Raw genomic sequence first — 19,212 nt, forward strand, 5'->3', positions numbered from 1 at the left:
AAACATTCTTTTAGTTATCAATACATAATCCATTAACGCCCTTTCTACCACTCTTCCATTTGCCACTCTTACCCATGTATACTTGCTTTTATCTTTCTTTTTAAAAAAAACTAGAACTTATCACCATCTCTTGCTCAACACACATATCTACCAGTCTCTCACCACTCTCATTTTCACCTGGTACGCCATACTTCCCATTGACACCTTCTACCTCTCCAGCGCCCACTCTAGCACTTCAGTCACCCATGACAACTATATAATTCCTTCTACCCAGTCCTTCTACACACCTAGTTAATTCATTCCAGAACTCATTCCACTCTTCTTCACTTTTCTCACAACCTGGCCCACACACACTGACAAAAGCCCAACATTCCCTACTCAACCTAACCCTTACCCACATAAATCTAGATGATATCCCCCTCCATTCCACTTCTTCACCTGTCATCCATTCACTCAGCAATAAAGACATACCTCCTCTTGCTCTTCCCCTTTCAATCCCAGACACTCTACCAGACATTTCACCAAACAGCACTTCACCTTTCCCTTTTATCTTTGTCTCACACAAAAGCCAAGATATCCATCTTTCTGTTCCTAAACATACTTCCAATCTCACATATTTTACTCTCTATTGTACTACATCCACGCACATTCAAACACCCCAAAACTAGAGTGCGGGGAGCAGTCACTCTTCCCCAGCTCCACCTCTTTGATCTCTCACAGGATTATAATACAGGAGAGGGGGTTCCCAGCCCCCTTGTCCCGTCCTATTTAGTCGCCACACGCATGGATACGTTGGCGCTATTCGATTTGTTTTTATGCCATTGCTCACAATTTGGTTGATAATAAAATGTAATAATTATCAAAATTTACAATAACAGGTGAAATATTGCATTTTCTTGTATCAAAAATTAATTTTGGCTTATTAAGTTACTTTCCTAATTACCTTGTAACTATGAGAGTAAGAGGAATTTTGACAAAATATTTCATAAACTTATTTTCCATTCTCATACAAAGCTCCGTGAATTTTTTTCAGGATTTTGAGTTTTTAGCTCTATACCACCATATGTTGGCTAACCAGCAGGACCCTTTAACATAAAAATAATTATGGTAAGCTAAAGCTGGTACCATCTAAACTCAGTTGAGTCCCTTGTTAGGCTGGAGGAACGTAGAGATTAGAGGTCCCCTTTTTTGTTTTGTTTCATTGTTGATGTCGGCTACCCCCCAAAATTGGGGGAAGTGCCTTGGTATATGTATATATGTATGTAAGCTAAAAGCTTTATGGGCATAGACACACGAAAGTGTAAAAGAATAAACAAGTAAGGAAGAAAATAAACAAAATAGATTAAAAAGTACTTTATTACCAATACATAATGTGCAATTATTCAAAGGAATTTTGAAACTACAACTGGTAAACACTACTGACTTTTCAACATTGAAATCATAATTTTTTCTATTACATGTTACCTATGTTTATGTATTACATGTTTAAAATTAATTATATGACATTTGTGATAATTTTTTCTTTCTTTTTTGCATATTCCTGTTAGCAGTAAAGTATGATCAGCTGGTTAAGATTTTTCTTTTTGGGTATTCTTTTTAACAGTTAAGTACAAGACCAGCTGCATTTTTTTTTTTTTTTTTTTTGCGTATTCCTGTTAGCAATAAAGTAAGACCAGCTGGAAAAGAATTTTATTTGCCTATTCCCATTAGCAGTAAAAGAAGACCAGCTGGGGAAGAATTCATTTTGCATATTCCTGTTAGCAGTAAAGTAAGACTAGCTGGAATTTTTTTTTCCATATTCCTGTTAGCAGTAAAGACTAGCTGGAGAAGAATTCTTTTGTCTATTCCTGTTAGCAGTAAAGTAAGACTAGCTGGAAATTTTTTTTCCATACTGTATTCCTGTTAGCAATAAAGTAAGACCAGCTTGAGAAAAAGTCTTTTGCCTATTCCTGTTAGCAGTAGAGTAATACAAGCTGGAGATTTTTTTCCATATTCCTTTTAGCAGTAGAGTACCAGCTGTAAAAGATTTTTTCCACATTTCTGTTAGTAATAAAGCAAGACCAGCTGGAAATTTTTTTTTGCCTATTCCTGTTAGCCGTAAAGTAAGACCAGCTGCAAAAGATTTTTCTTAATATTCCTGTTAGCAATAAAGTTAAGACCAGCTGGAGAAGAATTCTTTTGTCTATTCTTGTTAGCAGTAAAGTAATACCAGCTGGAGATTTCTTTTCCATATTCCTGTTAGTTATGAGGTAGGACCAGCTGGAGAAGAATTCTTTAGGCTATTCCTTTTAGCAGTAGAGTGAGACACCAGCTGGAGATTTTTTTTCCATATTCCTGTTACTTATAAAGTAGGACCAGCTGGAGAAGAATTCTTTTGTCTATTCCTGTTAGCAGTAAAGTAATACCAGCTGGAAATTTTGTTTCCATATTCCTGTTAGTAATAAAGTAGGACCAGCTGGAGAAGAATTCTTTTGGCTATTCCTTTTAGCAGTGTGAGACACCAGCTGGAAAAGATCTTTTTGGACATATTCCTGTCAGCATATCTTCTTTCCTTCCTTTCTGTGAATCTGGCTTGTGTTTCTTTCATCTCCATATTTTTCTTTAAGTGATCTCATGTTTCATCTTTCATAACAGCCATAAATATCTTGTATGATGCATTTGTTGGTCAATCTTCAACTGAGGGTTTCTTGATTTTTTCATCATTTTCGTTTTTTGTTTTCCACTTTTCAGGCTTCTTGTTTACATTTATCTCATTTTAGCAGCAGTCATTTAGGTAGTGAGCCGTAAAGGTGGACTGTCTGGACCAAGTGCCTGCCTTCAGGATCTGGCCCACCGCCATGTTCCTCTCGAAGGCCAGTTATTTCTGAACATTTGCTTTTTTTTATTAAAGTTTTACACAGTACAGATTTTAGTGCATTGGGTCCCACTGCCTTTTTATCTTTCATTTTTCTTAAGTTTTCTAAACTTATTCCTCAGTTATGTTGGGGATATTCCTTGGTTATTTTTATTTCTATAGGAACTCATGTCCATGTGCTCTCTTATTTCTCTGGGGAATGTCTGTCCTAGTGCACTTTCTTCCCCTTCTATTTCCTTTAATTATCTATTCAACCGTTTTTCTTCATTATTCCAAACCTTTAATTTTGTTTTCATGCATTTTGTATATGCTTTCACCCCAGAACATATCTATTTGTTTTGTTTTTGTCAATTTTTCTCCATTTTCATCATATATTTATATTTCCTCTTCATTTTTCTTTTCCCTCTTTAGTTTATCAATGTTTTTCAATAGTTTATTCCTATCCTTTTTAAGTTTATTAGCTTGATTTTCATTTTCACATTTCTTCCTTTACTGCAATTTAAGTTCTCTTTTTATTGTTTATAGAGTTGAAACACTTTTTCCTTTTCTTCCCCTGTCAGGTATCGTTTTTGTCTGTTAAGTTTTCTCCTCTTCTTGTTCTTTGCTTTTTCTTCCCTACCTGTTCTCCATCTGCACTTTGCTTGCAGCTTCCTTTTTGCTGCCTCTTCTACCTCATCACATAGTTCCATCCTTGCAAAATCTCTACTCTATGATATTTTTTATCTTCCCTATATTCTATGAGACTTTTTTCATGCTTTGCATTACATACTTTCTTCCCAAATTCCTTTTTAGTAATTTTCGACCGACTTTTTCATGATGACCTCTACCTGGACCAGATTATGGTTAGACATCTACTTTCTCTTTTCTTCGTCTATGTCCATTTCTTTGAAGTTTCCATACACTGCTTCATTAAACATCACTTGGTCTATAAGAATTTTTTGGTTCTCTATCTCCCAGGTATACTTTCCTTTACACTATTCATCGATATTCAATATTATGGTTTTTATTATCTATCAACTCTAGTATTTTATTTTCACTTTCCTCTCAATATCCCAAGAATCTGAAATGACCATTAAAATCTCCCTTTATGATTCGGGCTTCATCTTCTTCACTACTTGAATTTTTTTGTTCTAATAACTCTGCCCTTATCACTATGTTTCTTTCTTTCCCTTCCCTGTACCCCAACCCCCCAAATGTCACATTTTAATTTTAAGGATACTCCCTTTCATATCTGATATATCTGGATTCTTTGTCTGTATTTTTTGCATGTCTTATCCTTATTTCTCTTTGAATAGCACCATTAAAACCCATCCCTTTTTATCTTTAAAATCCCTCCATATTCTTTTTTAATCATTCTATTACTCATACTAACCTTATCGATTGTTCTTTGTGTTTCAATTAATACTACTATATTGATGTCAAAACTATTGTTTACCACTCTCCATCTCTATGCCTTTTTGCTTTGTTAAACCATGAACATTAATCATTTTGAAACTAATTGTTTTATTTTTTCCATTATGCCATTCCATGTTCAATGCTGCATTTTTTCCCCTAATTTGTGCTTCTCCCAGCCCTACCTCCTCCTCTGTGGACTCGTGTTCCCTGAGAAGTTTCCCTTTTTTTATTCATCCATCCATTTCCTCCTTTACTATGTTTTTGAGATTTACCAAAACCTTTGACACAGTGTCTATCTTTCTTTTTTTTAGTCATATCCTTTGATGTTTCTACTTTTTTCTTCAAGGGATCCTTCTCTCGTTTTAGTTATATAGCACCTTTTATTATTTTCTATTTCATGACTATTTTTTTTGTCTAATTCGAACTGGCTAAGGTCACCCCCTTCCCCCACCTCATTTTGCTTCCCTGTCTTATTACTGGCTCCATCTCTTATCTGCTCAAACTCTAAACTATTTTTTAAAATATCTTATCACCATTTAGTATCCTCACTATCCTCATTTTTTCTTTCCCATGCTACCTCCCTTTCACTCTGGTACATTACACCAATTAGTATCTTCCCACAATCTCTTTCTTTTATCATCCTCCTCTTCTAGTTCCCACATCAATTTTGTTTTAACTACTTATACTTGATTTAACCCTATATTTCAAGATTCATTCTGATTTACCCTATCATTTACTGTACAGTACTTATGACCTCTTCCATTATTTTCTTTTTCACCCTCCTCAGCGCCTTTTCGATCACTCTCATTTTTTACCCTTTTTCTTCTAGTTCCTTGAGTTTCGCATTCAACGTTTTGTTTTTTCTTCTAGCTCCTTCATCTTAATGACTTTTGTTCCCTTTGGCAATTATTGCGAAGCCACATTAAATCCTCACGTTCTCCAAGAGCCCTATACATATCTCTGGATATTCTTTGGTACATGGCATGTTACCACACATCACACTCATGGACATGACATGTTACCACACATCAAACTCATCACATATGTCCTTCTTTGTTTCTCCTTATTTTATTTTTGCAGTCCCTGCATTTATCACTACTTTTTGCTGTTATCCTTGCTTACAGACTTTTATCTTTTTTTTAGCTTTCTATTCACTTTTTGTTTCACTAGAGAACAGCCACATTTTTTGGCTTGTTCACTCTTCGTTTTGTAGCACTGTTCATCTCTCCACATATACGCGACTTGTATATTTTTTCCACTTCTTTACATTCAAATCACTGTTCTGTAGTTTGTTTTTCTTAACATTTTGATATTAATAATTTCAGTTATTAATTAATTTGTCCTTTATCACAGCTCAAGACAAGCGTTGACTCTCACATCTGCCAAAAGCCATGACTCGGAGTTGGGTATGGGTACGTGGTTTAAAACATTAGCAGGCTCACCTTCACAATCCCAATCACTACAAGTTAGCATGTTTACCGTCACAACCAAATTTAATCACAAATTAGCAAGCTTACCCTCACAACCCCATTAACCACAACTGTGTCATAGTTTTACCAAATAAAGGGGAAGGTATAATTAAAACAAAAATCCAAGACAATGATGAAAAGAGGTTTCAGCTCTCTATCTACCAATTCACTTGCTCTTCCACTAAAGTTGCTCCTTTTATTCATATGGATTAAAGAGGATTCCAATAATCAAAAAAGGTAAACAGGATTCTTATGGAATTAGTACAAATACATTTTGCTATAATTATATGCAGATAAAAATCTTATATAATCTTTATTTTTCATATCACTGACTTTATATTAGTATCTTACAGTAAAGATACCTACAAAAATTATGCAAACTACATCACATCATGACCGTGCAAGGAAAACTAAAAATGTATATAATTAATATCATAGTCAATCATAGGCTGGTTACAACATACTCATATCTGATAACTTGATAAGTGATTTAACATTAAAAAACTGAATAAATTCAGACCACTTCCATGTTACAGGAAACCAGAAAGATAGCGGCCTATATACTAAGTAAAAGATGGGAAAGTTCTGTTCACCCATGTAAAAAATTACCACTGGTGAAAGCAATGCAATACATATCATCTTCTTTCATGAGAAGGCATTTATAAATATCTTACAATGCCAAATTGGCTATACGCACACCACACGCCTCTCAACATTTCTTTCCTCTATACTGCTAAGCACAAGCACAAGGGCAAAAAAATAACATTATCTCATGCTGAAAGCTATGTGCATGCTTACAAGGAAACATCTAGACAAGAACTTTTGAAAAATGCAAGAGTATTAAATTACCATCATATTTTCTGACCAGTAGATGCGCTAGCGAAGGCAATAACAATAAATGAATGGCAAATAGTATATGGCATCTATTTTCATGCAAATATGACATCACTGAAAAAGACACACCTCACATACATACATCTACTCAAAAATACTCCTAATATAAACATACACCCACTTAGAAATTTGCCAATACTAATTAAAAACATACGTATGTCAGTCAATACATTAGGGTATTAAAAATCTTTGTTTCTACATCACAAGAATTACCAAGAACCTCTACCTGCCACATTAATGAAACAAATTCTCACTCACCGATTTACATGTGAAAGCTGAAGCACCAATGTGACTTAAGAACTGGGGTGGGGATGTGAGAGATGTTGCAGTTACAGGCGGTCCAGCTGCCCGGGTGGATATGGGGGGAAGAGGTACAGGTACTGTCACAAAACTTTTGCTTACAGTTTGAGTAGGTGGAGCCCCACCAGCCGGAAGAGTATCCATCTCTTCTTCATTCTCCTCTTGAAGTCCATATTTGGAGAAATGCTTTACCTGAAAAAAGAGAAAAATACTGATTACATATAAATCTCTCCTAAAAATTTAATAACCTTTATATACAGTGGTTCTCATGTAAACAATATAGGCTTGTCTTTATTTTCAAAATAAGATCAAACATGTCTGTTTCTCTATATTATTATTATCATTAATTGCTAAGCTACAACCCTACTTGGAAAATTAGGATGGTATAAACCCAGGGGCTCCAACATGGAAAATAGCCCAGGGAGGAAAGGAAACAAGGAAAAATAACATTTTTCAAGAACAGTAAAATTAAAATAAATATCTCCTATATAAACTATAAAAACTTTAACAAGACAAGAGGAAGAGAAATAAGATAGAATAGTGTGCCCGAGTGTACCCTGGAGCAAGAGAACTCTAACCCAAGGCAGTAGAAGACCATGGTACAGAGGCTATGGAACTACCCAAGACTAGAAAACAATGGTTTGATTTTGGAGTGTCCTTCTCCTAGAAGAGCTTCTTAACTCAGCTAAAGTGTCTCTTCTATCCTTACAAAGAGGAAAGTAGCCACTGAAAAATTACAGTGCAGTAACCTCTTGGGTGAAGAAAAATTGCTTGCAAATACCAACTGTATAAAATCTAATGATCAGTGGGAGTGGCTATATCTTTTGGTCATTCTTTATTTTGCTCCACTTACAACAAAAATGTCTGGCAAAGGTAGTGAAATATTCTAAAAGTACAGTAACGAGTTTCTAAGATGAAAAAATTTGTTTTGCCAAAAATGAGTTATTACTCATATTAAAGGTGAAATAGAGTTTCTAAAGGCATATAGGCCTATATATTAAAATCTTATCTGTTAACTCCCTAACTGTTCATCTAACTATCCGTTATTGATCTACAATTTCAACAAAAAAAATATGCATTAATAATCCACTTAACCACTGTCGCTGAACCGTTAGCAACGGGAAATTTTTGTAAATTGGGCACCATCCCATCATAACTCTGCACAGTAGGCTGCTGTATAGTTATTTCAAGTAAAGGGAATGTTGACCCAAATACTAAAATATTCCTCCCAATCTTTTTTCTTTTTTACTTATTTTTCCATTTTGTTATTCAACCATTCTTACTGCTAATTTCAGTATAGTTTATTAATTATACCCTTTTTTACAATGTATTATCTTTATTCCTTTCCTCATTTCATTTTACACTCACACTCATTTGTGTGTGTGTGTGTGTGTGTGTGTGTTTTGCATAAATGAATTAAAATTTTCAACCATGCTACTGATTTGGTATTTTTATACATCATTACTTTTTAACTAAAAAGGCATTTTTCCTCTTCACAGTTCTTAAAGGATATCATATCATAAAATGAAATATGCTCAGCTCTCATTATAAAAATATTTCAGTTTATAGCATAACACTGGAGTCGGAAGACAAAGGGTCGATGTTGACATAAGCTAACTACCAAAGCAAAATTTTATTTTGGTTTGACTAAGGTTTTTAATTTTTATAAGAAATATGATTATTGCATAGTGCTGAACATCTTCAATATTATTTCAATATTATACTTTAAAAGAGCTTTCTTAAAAAGAATTTTCTTTTCTACCAAGCAAAAATGTTATCAAATCATCAGAAATTTTATATAAATTCTAGCTTTGCATTATTTTTCAACATGAAATAATATACTTATTTTTTCTAAATGAAAATGATTGAAGATTATGACAACATGATAACCATTAAATTCCTACAACTATAAATTCTTTCAAAGTGACTTACCTTAAAGACCCAAGATCCAGTGACAGGACGGTACTCAATAAAGTTTGTATCCATTTTGACACACTGACGTTCTAAGTAATGTGACCATCCCATGGTCTGTAACCTTTCGGGAGATTTAATCAACTGACGAGTTGTTTTGTCTACTGGCCAGACGCAGTCAAGTGTAATCTGTAAAATAAAACAATTGAATTAAACAAATGCAATCAAGCTTGGGTGTAAGAAGTTAAAACCACAGAAAAAAAATTGACAATTACATCATCAATCTCCATACTTTTATGTACTGTAACATAACCCTTTTACCCCCAAAGGACGTACTGGTACGTTTCACAAAAGCCATCCCTTTACCCCCATGGACGTACCGGTACGTCCTTGCAAAAAAATGCTATAAAAATTTTTTTTCTTCATATTTTTGATAATTTTTTGAGAAAATTCAGGCATTTTCAAAGAGAATGAGACCAACCTGACCTCTCTATGACAAAAATTAAGGCTGTTAGAGCAATTTAAAAAAAATAGACTGCAAAATGTGCTGGGAAAAAAATAACCCCCTGGGGGTTAAGGGTTGGAAATTTCCAAATAGCCTGGGGATAAAAGGGTTAACAATTTACTAAATACAGTATAATTTATTGGAAAAAAGGTTGTGGTCCATTAAATTTCCTATTATTGATCTAGATGTTAATCTGTGGCACCACCATTCAGATAGTTATTACTGCATATTAAACAACATTATTTCTTCCCATCCATTACATTAAGAGCTTATCAGACTGTTCCATCCTCTATATTGTAATAAGCATGCATTTAAGACAAGACTGTTAGAAAACTCTCTTGATTTCTCCATCATAAGATACAGTACTACACAGCAATTCCACTAGCTTTATTATAGCTACGATACAATTGTGGATGTCTCACAAGATGTAGATACAGGAGAGGGGGTTCCCAGCCCCCTCGTCCCGTCCCTTTTAGTCGCATCTTACGACACGCAGGGATAACGTTGGCACTATTCTAATTGTTTTTATGCCCCCCGGCCACAGGGGGCTTCCTCCGATGCCTTAGATGACCGCGGAGGTAGCAGCAGTAGGGGATTCAGCATTATGAAGCTTCATCTGTGGTGGATAATGTGGGAGGGTGGGCTGTGGCACCCTAGCAGTACCAGCTGAACTCGGTTGAGTCCCTTTTCAGGCTGGGAGGAACGTAGAGAGTAGAGGTCCCCCCCCCCTATTTGTTTTGTTTGATTTGTTGATGTCGGCTACCCCCCAAAATTGGGGGAAGTGCCTTGGTATATGTATGTATGTATATACAATTGTGGAATGATCTTTCTCATCATTTTATCTTATCGCACCACTACTAGATCCATCGTTCGGGTTTGTTAACGTCCAGTAGGTCTTGATCTGTACAGATGGGTCCCAGTTCACAATCATTAAGGATATGCTCCGATGTTTACATTGAATGTTCACATGGGCCCCAGTTGTAGGTATTGCTCCCAGTCTTGCATATACTGGTTCCGGCTCTGTTTAATGTTACCCTGTCTTTTCTGGGAAGATTTGCTCCATTTGGAAATTGCTCATTTGAGTTTTGAATGGCATCATTTGGTGGGCAATGATCTCATTGTCTCCATTTTCCGTGCCTGTCGTTTGCCGACGGCATAGGATCTAAACTATCTATGGTCAAAAGCTTTTACTGGACTTCAGTCTTCGTGCTGAATCACTGTAACAAAAAAGAGAATGTCTTTTATCATTTTCTTGGCTAAATTTCTGCATCTTTATACAACTGTGCCTGCTGAGGATGTGAGGTGGTGTAATTCCTGTCAATCTGTAAAGGGATGGCAAAGGTGATGTTAAGCTCAAGATCTATTTTAGGAGCATAGCAAGATGTAGCACACTCTGCTGAGCAATACTCGGCAGTAGAATAGCTTAGCGCTTGAGTTGTTCACAGTGTTTTGTGATCTTCTCTCCAGTTAAGAGTTGACAAAAATTTGACCAAGATATTGTTTCTTGTAGCTTTCCTTACGTGTTCTGCAAAAGACAGGGTTCTGTCAAATGTGACTTCTAGGTGGACTAGACAGTCACCATTGTCTTTCACTGTTTAAAAATGTCAAAATTTCTTTTTGCCAGGTGGTTATTCTGATGGAATGTAGTCACCTCAGTTTTCCCCGATTTGGCATACAGGGAATTTTGTTTATAGTAAGATGTTCCAGAGCAACTGATAGTCTCCTTTCAATTGATTTGAACGTGCGCAACTGTGTAGTAAAACACAAGTCGTCTGGATATACGAATTTTAGGATTTCATCAAACTGCGGCTAATATTTTGTATAATGTTAGTGTTGGAGCCAGTACAGCCTTTTGGAAGACAGATTTTCTTGTCCACTTCAACAAACTAGTACCAGTTTTCCATTAATGATTGTATGATATTAGAAACTATTTTATTACAGATGGTATTCACTAATTTTAAATGGAGCATTGTGTTTTAAAGTATCATATACAGTGGTTAGATCCACAAAATCTGCACCAGTGGTTTGCCCTCAATCTTCCATATCTAGCAATTAAACCAATGGACCCAAGAGTTTCAACCTGTTGCAAATACTTTTCTGCTGAACTAGTTGACACAATCCCATTTCAATATAAAAATTATTATGTGACTGATCTTAAAATACAGTACAGTATTCTATATTTCTATTTGTTTATATTGGTTATCATATAGTTTACTTGATTTTTCTCTATTTCATTTTTGCACTAGGCTACTTTCCAGTTGGAACTCTTGGGCTTGTAGCATCCTGCTTTTCTAGTTAATGTTGTACCTTGGATGATGATAAGTTATTTTCTGAACGTTAGCTAGAAGAGGTTCTTTTTAGCACTTGTTTAAGAATTCGTAATGTTACTCCATTAAATACAGTAAATGTGTTTGTGGTAGCTCTAGCTCATCTGATTACCATTCAATTTCCATAGGGTTGCTGTGGCCTGATTGGTAACGTCTCTGCCTGGTGTTTGCCAGTCGGGGGTTCGAGTCCCGCTCAGACTCGTTAATGCCATTAGGGTCTATAACCTTACCATCCTTGTGAGCTAAGGTTGAGGGGTTTGGGGGAGCCTATAGGTCTATCTGCTGAGTCATCAGCAGCCACTGCCTGGCCCTCCCTGGTCCTAGCTTGGGTGGAGAGGAGGCTTGGGCGCTGATCATATAATATATGGTCAGTCTCTAGGGCATTGTCCTGATTGCTAGGGCAATGTCACTGTCCCTTTCCTCTGCCATTCATGAGCGACCTTTAAAACCTTTAAATCCCATAGTATTTAAATTTCTTCAAAAGTCTTTTGGCAACACATTGTTCCCAAGTTTGCAATTTTGCTTTTGTAAAAGGCCATGGAGCTTGTGATGACCTTGTAATCTCTAATGCTGTACAGAAATCCCTTGATTATGGTCAGGAAGTTCATATGATTGGCCTTTATTTTAATGCTGCCTTTGATTGTGTTAATCATTAGGCCCTTGTTTTCAAACTCGAACAGTTGGGAATACGTGAGTCTTTTCTCAGAATAATTATTGACTTTTTAAGTAATAAATTGCAGAGTTGTTGATGAAATCATAGTAAGTATAGGGATGTGATATCTGGCATTCATCTGGGTAGTATTCTTGGCCATTACTTTTCATACTACTGTATATACACATGATCCAGGATAATAATTTTGCTCTTTTAGACTTGTATTTCATATTCATATAAATAATATATACCCCTAATATCTGGATTCTCTCTACCTCGGGATCAGAGACCCAAGGGGGAATCAACTCAAAAGATAATAGCTTCTGGTCGGCCGGATAATTGAACCAAGGCCCAAGAAACAGAGGATCCGTTGACTTAGCAACTCATCCGAGTTACTAAGTCAATGAAACCTCGGTTTCTTGAGCACGAGTTCGATTCATTGGCCGACCAGAAGTATTATCTATGAGTTGATTCTCCCTTGGGTCTCTGATCCTGAGGAAGAGAGAATCCAGATATTAGGAGGAAGTTAATATAGGGCTCATATGAATATGATACAGTATGTGGCTTGGCCTAGACAACAAGCTCATTGCATATGCAAATGATGCTACTCTCCTCGTATCAATTCAATTTCCTGAATGTAGATCTGGGGTTGATGAATCCCTGAACAGGGATCTAGCTAAAATTAGTGCATCATGTAAATTATGGGCATGAAGTTGAACCCTAACAAAACTCAATGTATGATTGTAAGTATGTTGAGGATAGTGGCTCCTCAACAGCAAGATCTTTGCACTGATAATGTTTCTTTAACTCTATGCAACTTTCTAAAATCTTAGATGTGATTCTTTGATAGCAAATTAACTCTTGAGAAACACATATGGTGTATTCTAGAAGGACATTCCAAAATCAAACTATTGTTCTCTAGTCTTGGGTAGTGCCATAGCTTCTGTACCATGATCTTACAATGTCTTGGGTTAGAGTTATCTTGCTTGAGGGTAGATTCAGCCACATAATTCTATCTTATTTCTCTTCCTCTTGTTTTGTTAGTTTTTAAAGTTTATATAGGAGATATTTAATGTTACCGTTTTTAAAATATTTATTATTTCCTTTTTTCCCACTGGGCTATTTTCCCTGTTGGAGCCCCTGGCCTTATAGCATCCTGCTTTTCCAACTAGGGTTGTAGCTTAGCAATTAATAATAATAATAATAATAATAATAATAATAATAATAATTGCATAAAATATTGGCTAATTGAGAATGTCTTTCAAGATTTTGGGTAATCAGTCTGTTTTGAAGTAATGTTTTGATTCTTTCATTCTTTGATTCTAGTATTGTTCTCCTGTCAGGTCTTCAGCAGCTGAATCTCATCTTAAATCCCACAAGAACTTGTGGTCCTGGCAAGACTACATACTTACAACACAGCGATCAGCAATCAGACAATCTGAATATAAAATATTTGATTAAAGAATCCATATTTGGGATACCAAGGGTATGTCTATATGACTTTGCAGCTTTAGTAAAAGTGGCAACTCACTGAGGTGGTAGGGGGAAAGGTTTCCCTGCTACTCAACAGTAACTACTGACACCTTATTATGATGTTAACAGCCAAATTCCAGTTTCGCTGAAATCTACTTCTATTAAAGGATGTGGATATATATCCAGGTAGGAATATTTAGTATTTTAATAAACTACAATATTATCGTAAGCCCATTTTCTGTAATCTATTCTAATCATTGATTCTTTCCTCTACGCATTACTAATCAAAATATTCTTTGAAATTTTCCTACCGACAACAGACACTTTACAGTATTTCTTTACTCAAAGTATGACATGAAGTCCCAAATGCTAATACACTTTAAAAGACAATTGAAATACCAATTGAAAGGAAAAAAATAAACTAGAAGTTCAAAAATGGAAACATCAAGGAATGGTAATGGTATAAAAACAAATTTGACTTTAAAGAGATACTGAGAAATATATCAAAATCTATTAACACTTTTACCCCTGGCTCTTTGGAAATTTCCAACCCTTAACCCCCAAGGGGTTATTTTTTTCCCAGCACATTTTGCAGTATATATTTTTTTAAATTGCTCTAACAGCCTTAATTTTTGTCATAGAGAGGTCAGGTTGGTCTCATTCTCTTGGAAAATGCCTGAATTTTCTCAAAAAATTATCAAAAATATGAAAAAAAAAAAATTTTATAGCATTTTTTTGCAAGGACGTACCGGTACGTCCATAGGGGTAAAGGGATGAGTTTTGTGAAACGCACCAGTACGTCCTTTGGGGGTAAAAGGCTTAATAAATAATCTAAATTACAATTTTACTTACAATAGCTGGCTTGTTCAACTCTTGACCTTGAGGGGGCTTTTGAGTTCCCTCTGGATAAACTTCGACCTGTTTCCGGTATATGGAGATCAGGCTGTCGAAGTCTAACCCTGTGACATCAGTGACACCAAGGAAGCAGACGTTGCCATATCCATATCTTCCGACTGTAAGATTTTCCACAACACACCTGCCTTGCGAATCTATCATGTCCTTCAGGTCTTCCAGAGATGGCAAGGTATAATATTCAGAAAGTGTCAGCTTGATACCTGCCAAGTGGAAGATAAATCCATAAGTTGAAACTGCATTAAGGTTATCTTTCCACCTAAATACAAAAATATACTTCAACATTATTAGTGAACATTATAAAAAGTGTTACCTATGAGATTTAAATGTAATATAAAAATTACTGATGTCCAAAATTTCGAAGGTATAACCTATTAAAAATTATTCAATTCCAATTTTTCTATATTAACTCATATTATAAACTGAAGTATAAATTTCCGTATCTACTCGTTAGCAACTTTTATCTGAATTTTGGTGAATTCCAATATTGATAACTTTCTTAAATTTCGTAATGTAACAGCCCAACGTTTACAGTGTTCCAAGTGCAGTACTAAACTAAGACAAAGAAGTTGAGACGCCATAGACTCACAGTCACAACACCCCGGTGACCCACAAGTTTCGTCGTCGCGGTCATAAAAGTAAGTCATTAAATTCTTTAATCTTAATGTGTTAGTTTTACTCTATTTTATTAGCATGCGCAGCTCAACATTACCGCTTGCCAGTGCATAGGAGCTTGATGTTTTATTTTCCTGCAGTCGTAAGCGAGACAGTGGCAGAACAAGAACCATTATATGAGTCTTTCAGTCGAGAAACATGCCAAGCGCCATTTTTAAAAGTGTCAGAAATTGCGATTGAAAAATAATAACAATAATATATTATAATAAAAATAATGATAATAATAATAATAAAAATAATAATAACAATTATAATAATAATAATAATAATGATGATGATGATAATAATAATAATATAAATAATAATAATAATAACAATAATTATTATTATTATTATATTGATAATAATGATAATGATAATGATAATAACAATAATATAAATAATTTGAAAATTGGCAATTTTCAATCGCGATTTCTGACACTTTTTAAAAATGGCGCTTGGCATGTTTCTCGACTGAAAGACTCATATTTAGAGTTGCTAATGTTATCCTAGCATTGCATGTTAGAGTAACATCGCTAATGTTAGCGTGCGCAGCTCAACATTACCGCTTGCCAGTACATACGAGCTTGATGTTTTATTTTCCTGCGAGCGTAAGCGAGCTAATGGCGGAACAAGAACCATTATATATAGTGTTGCTAATGTTATGAACTTCTAGGTTAGGTTAGGTGGGTTTGTTAGGTTCTGTATCTTTTTGTACCTTTTTATATATTGTGTAAAGGGTATATGGAAAAATGCTTTAAACTACACAAGCTAATATTACCGTAGCATTGCTAACGTTAGCAATGACATCGTAACGTTGGTAACGCTGTGAAACATTGGTAACGTTGCTAATGTTAGCGTTCGTAGTACATACGTGAGTGAAGTGACACGGAATTTGAACAAGTCATTATATTTAAAAATTTTAACAGAATTTATATAACAAAAGTCATTATATTTAAAAATTTAACAGAAAATATATGTTTTCCTGTAAAAAATATCGTGATTTAACCGGTTTTCACCTTCATTTCATCCGTAATAACAGCAACCAGTTCGGCTACTTAAAGTTAGTCGAACTGGTTGTTCTGTTTGTTTGCGGTTGAAATGAAGGTCAAATTCGGTCAAATCACGTTATTTACTAAAGGAAAACCTATTTTCTGTTTGAAATCAGAATCTGAAATACAGTAAAACTTTACCCAATACTGTACTAATATAGTTACCCCTATTATAGACTCTAACTACATTTTCTGTCTGAACCCTTTTTCTTCAATTCTGTGATAGGTGACTATTTTATTCTAGGCCTGGCTGGCAAATCTCTTTTCTTATAGTGATATATTTTTCGTAAAGTGAGTCATAAAAATATTCGCATCTCGTTTCGTAGCTTGAAAATTTCGTAAGCAGAGTCTTTCGTGAATAGAGGTATGACTGTACTGCGTACTGACAGAGGGTGACCAATCTCTTTTCTAACTTATGAGGCACACAATATAAACATGGACCCAATGTGCAGTACTAAGACATGATAGTACCAAAACAGTACACATAAAAGATGTTTAAAATGTTGTCATTACACACAAAAAAGGGATTTTGACGAAGGAAAAATCTATTTCTGGGAAGAGGCCTGTGACGCCCGGTGAAAAGTCCTTCTTTGTACCTTTTCTAATATAAATCTTCCAAATATACTAGAGAAAGATAAAAGCATGGAATGCAGAGGTTACAACCCTCGCGCGAACACCTTGTAGGTGTCGTGTATTTAACAAAGGCGTGCGAAAACCACTATTCACAGGCTGTCTTCCATTTAGATAATCCCTTCATCAATGGGGAGGGCCGTGCTGAATGTTACTTTATCAGACGCAAAAAAGGTGATGATTGTTGAATCTTACTAAGTTTAAAACACAGATGAGAAAGAGAAACAACTTTGCTAAAAACTAAAGAATGCTAAAGACTCATATAATGAAAAATATTCATTAAGCTACAGTACATGGTTAAGGTAAAGTTAATAATCACTCACCAGCAGGATGTGGCTGATCTGACGTCTTTGTCAAAGCTGTGAGTTCATTTACTCCCTGTTCACTCATGTTGTTATTTTCTTTGTTTTCCGAATCCTCAATATCAGCTTCGTCTCTCTCTTCTTCATTCATTGCATCACCTTGTGCGTCTTCTTCTTCCTCCCTAACAATTTGATGGACATTAAGATCAACCAGCGTGTCATTCAATGGTTGCTTTTCGGTCAAGCTTCTCCTTTTTACTTTGTCTCGCCCCTGGAATAATCATAAAAGAAAATGAATATTTATTATGAATGTTTCTTTTATTTAGAAACACAGGTAAAAAAAAATAAATATCTGAATGCTTTCTTACTAATGAAGATGTGATTTCAGATATCATGAGAAAAATATACCCTAAAAACAATCCATAAAAACTTTCAAAGATCACAGGATGTTATTCAATGACACTTGAAATATCTACTAAAGAATTAAAATCTTTTACTAACAGGAAAAACTTGTCATTCTTTTTTCTTTCATAATGGCATTTCAACCTGAACCGACAATCATATAAATTCTGATCTTTCAACACAGATTCTTTTAACAATTTAAATCCTTCAACATGCACCAGTGAGTTCCATGCAAAAACATGATTTGAAAATTAAGAACAAATTCAAGAGTACTTTTCGCCACTCGTCTCTATCTTGAGCTTTTAATTCAATACTTCCCCATTTATCACCTCCTACTTCGCAATTCATAGCCTTCAGCCATGTACGTCTAGGTCTTCCAACTCTTCTAGTGCCTTGTGGAGCCTAGCTAAATGTTTGGTGAACAAATCTCTCTAAGGGAGTGTGACAAACAAGCCTAAACCATCTCCATTTACCCCTCATCATGATCTCATCCACATATGGCATTCGAGTAATATCTCTTATAGTTTCATTTCTAATCCTGTCCTGCCATTCAACTCCCAATATCCTTCTGAGGGAACATTATACTGAAAAAGTCCTTGAAAATAAAACAATCATATAATGTAAGAGCTTATATGATACAAGCACATAAAACTAACCTGATATTAGTAAATAAAAGACAACAAAAACTATTGGTGATTGGTGTAACTGAACTATGAGACTTGAGTTTATAAAAAATGACAGAAGATAAATAAATAGAATGACCTAAAGAAGGATATAAGAAACCTAAGGAAAGCCCGAGTAGAAGTAATACTAATAGTCCTACAAACATTAGGAATAATCACAGAAGGCCTTATGCAAAACCTTGAACTGGACTTGCTACAGAAAAGTACCACTGGCCTAAACAAGGATAACAAATGTTGGAGACCTGAAAACACCACGATAGCGGTCACGTCCTTCAAATGCAGGTTGCAACATAGAACTAGACCAAGACATACCAACCTAGTCAGGTTGTAAATTTATAATATAACAATCTTAGGTAAGGTAGAACTTACTCATAATTGCCAAGAAAAAAAACTAGAAAAAAGTGGTTTTCACAAAAGAAAGACCTATTTTTGGGGAGGTGTTCTATTAGATTCCCTTTCTAGTCTTTTACAGGAAAGTCCTTGACAGCATAGCACATTAAGGGGACTGTCCGCAATGGTGTTTTGACATAACTTTCAGAAATCGAAAATTGTTTTATTATTTCTATGTATGGAGAAACATATTGTAAATGCTCTCCAGAAATTTCAGCCAATTATTTTTACAAATAATAAACATATAGCAGTCTTTCAAATATGACGTCATCCTTAGTGTCGTCTCCATGACAGTTTGACAAATTCGTCTGTGTGTTTACTTTTACATATATATAAAGATTTTTTCACTTGTTTCAAAACCTCGTACATCTGGCAGAGATGGAAGGCATTGGTAGAGGGTAGGTGAA

The 19,212-nt window shown here is 35.2% G+C and overlaps 1 protein-coding gene across 6 annotated transcripts in view; it reads right to left on the reverse strand.

Annotated features, from left to right (window-relative positions):
- The window catches only part of LOC137647297 (nuclear pore complex protein Nup98-Nup96-like), a 181,947-nt gene that overhangs the window by 86,161 nt on the left and 76,574 nt on the right, over positions 1 to 19,212 (reverse strand). For all 6 annotated transcript variants that reach the window (XM_068380719.1, XM_068380711.1, XM_068380726.1 and 3 more), the window contains exons 13-16: positions 17,352 to 17,601; positions 14,633 to 14,895; positions 8,845 to 9,012; positions 6,871 to 7,104 (exon numbers count right to left, since the gene is read on the reverse strand). In XM_068380719.1, the coding sequence (XP_068236820.1) occupies positions 6,871 to 7,104; positions 8,845 to 9,012; positions 14,633 to 14,895; positions 17,352 to 17,601 (915 nt within the window). The remainder of the gene's footprint in view (positions 1 to 6,870; positions 7,105 to 8,844; positions 9,013 to 14,632; positions 14,896 to 17,351; positions 17,602 to 19,212) is intronic.

This window comes from Palaemon carinicauda, chromosome 1, assembly GCF_036898095.1.
Source record: "Palaemon carinicauda isolate YSFRI2023 chromosome 1, ASM3689809v2, whole genome shotgun sequence".
NCBI lineage: Eukaryota > Metazoa > Arthropoda > Malacostraca > Decapoda > Palaemonidae > Palaemon > Palaemon carinicauda.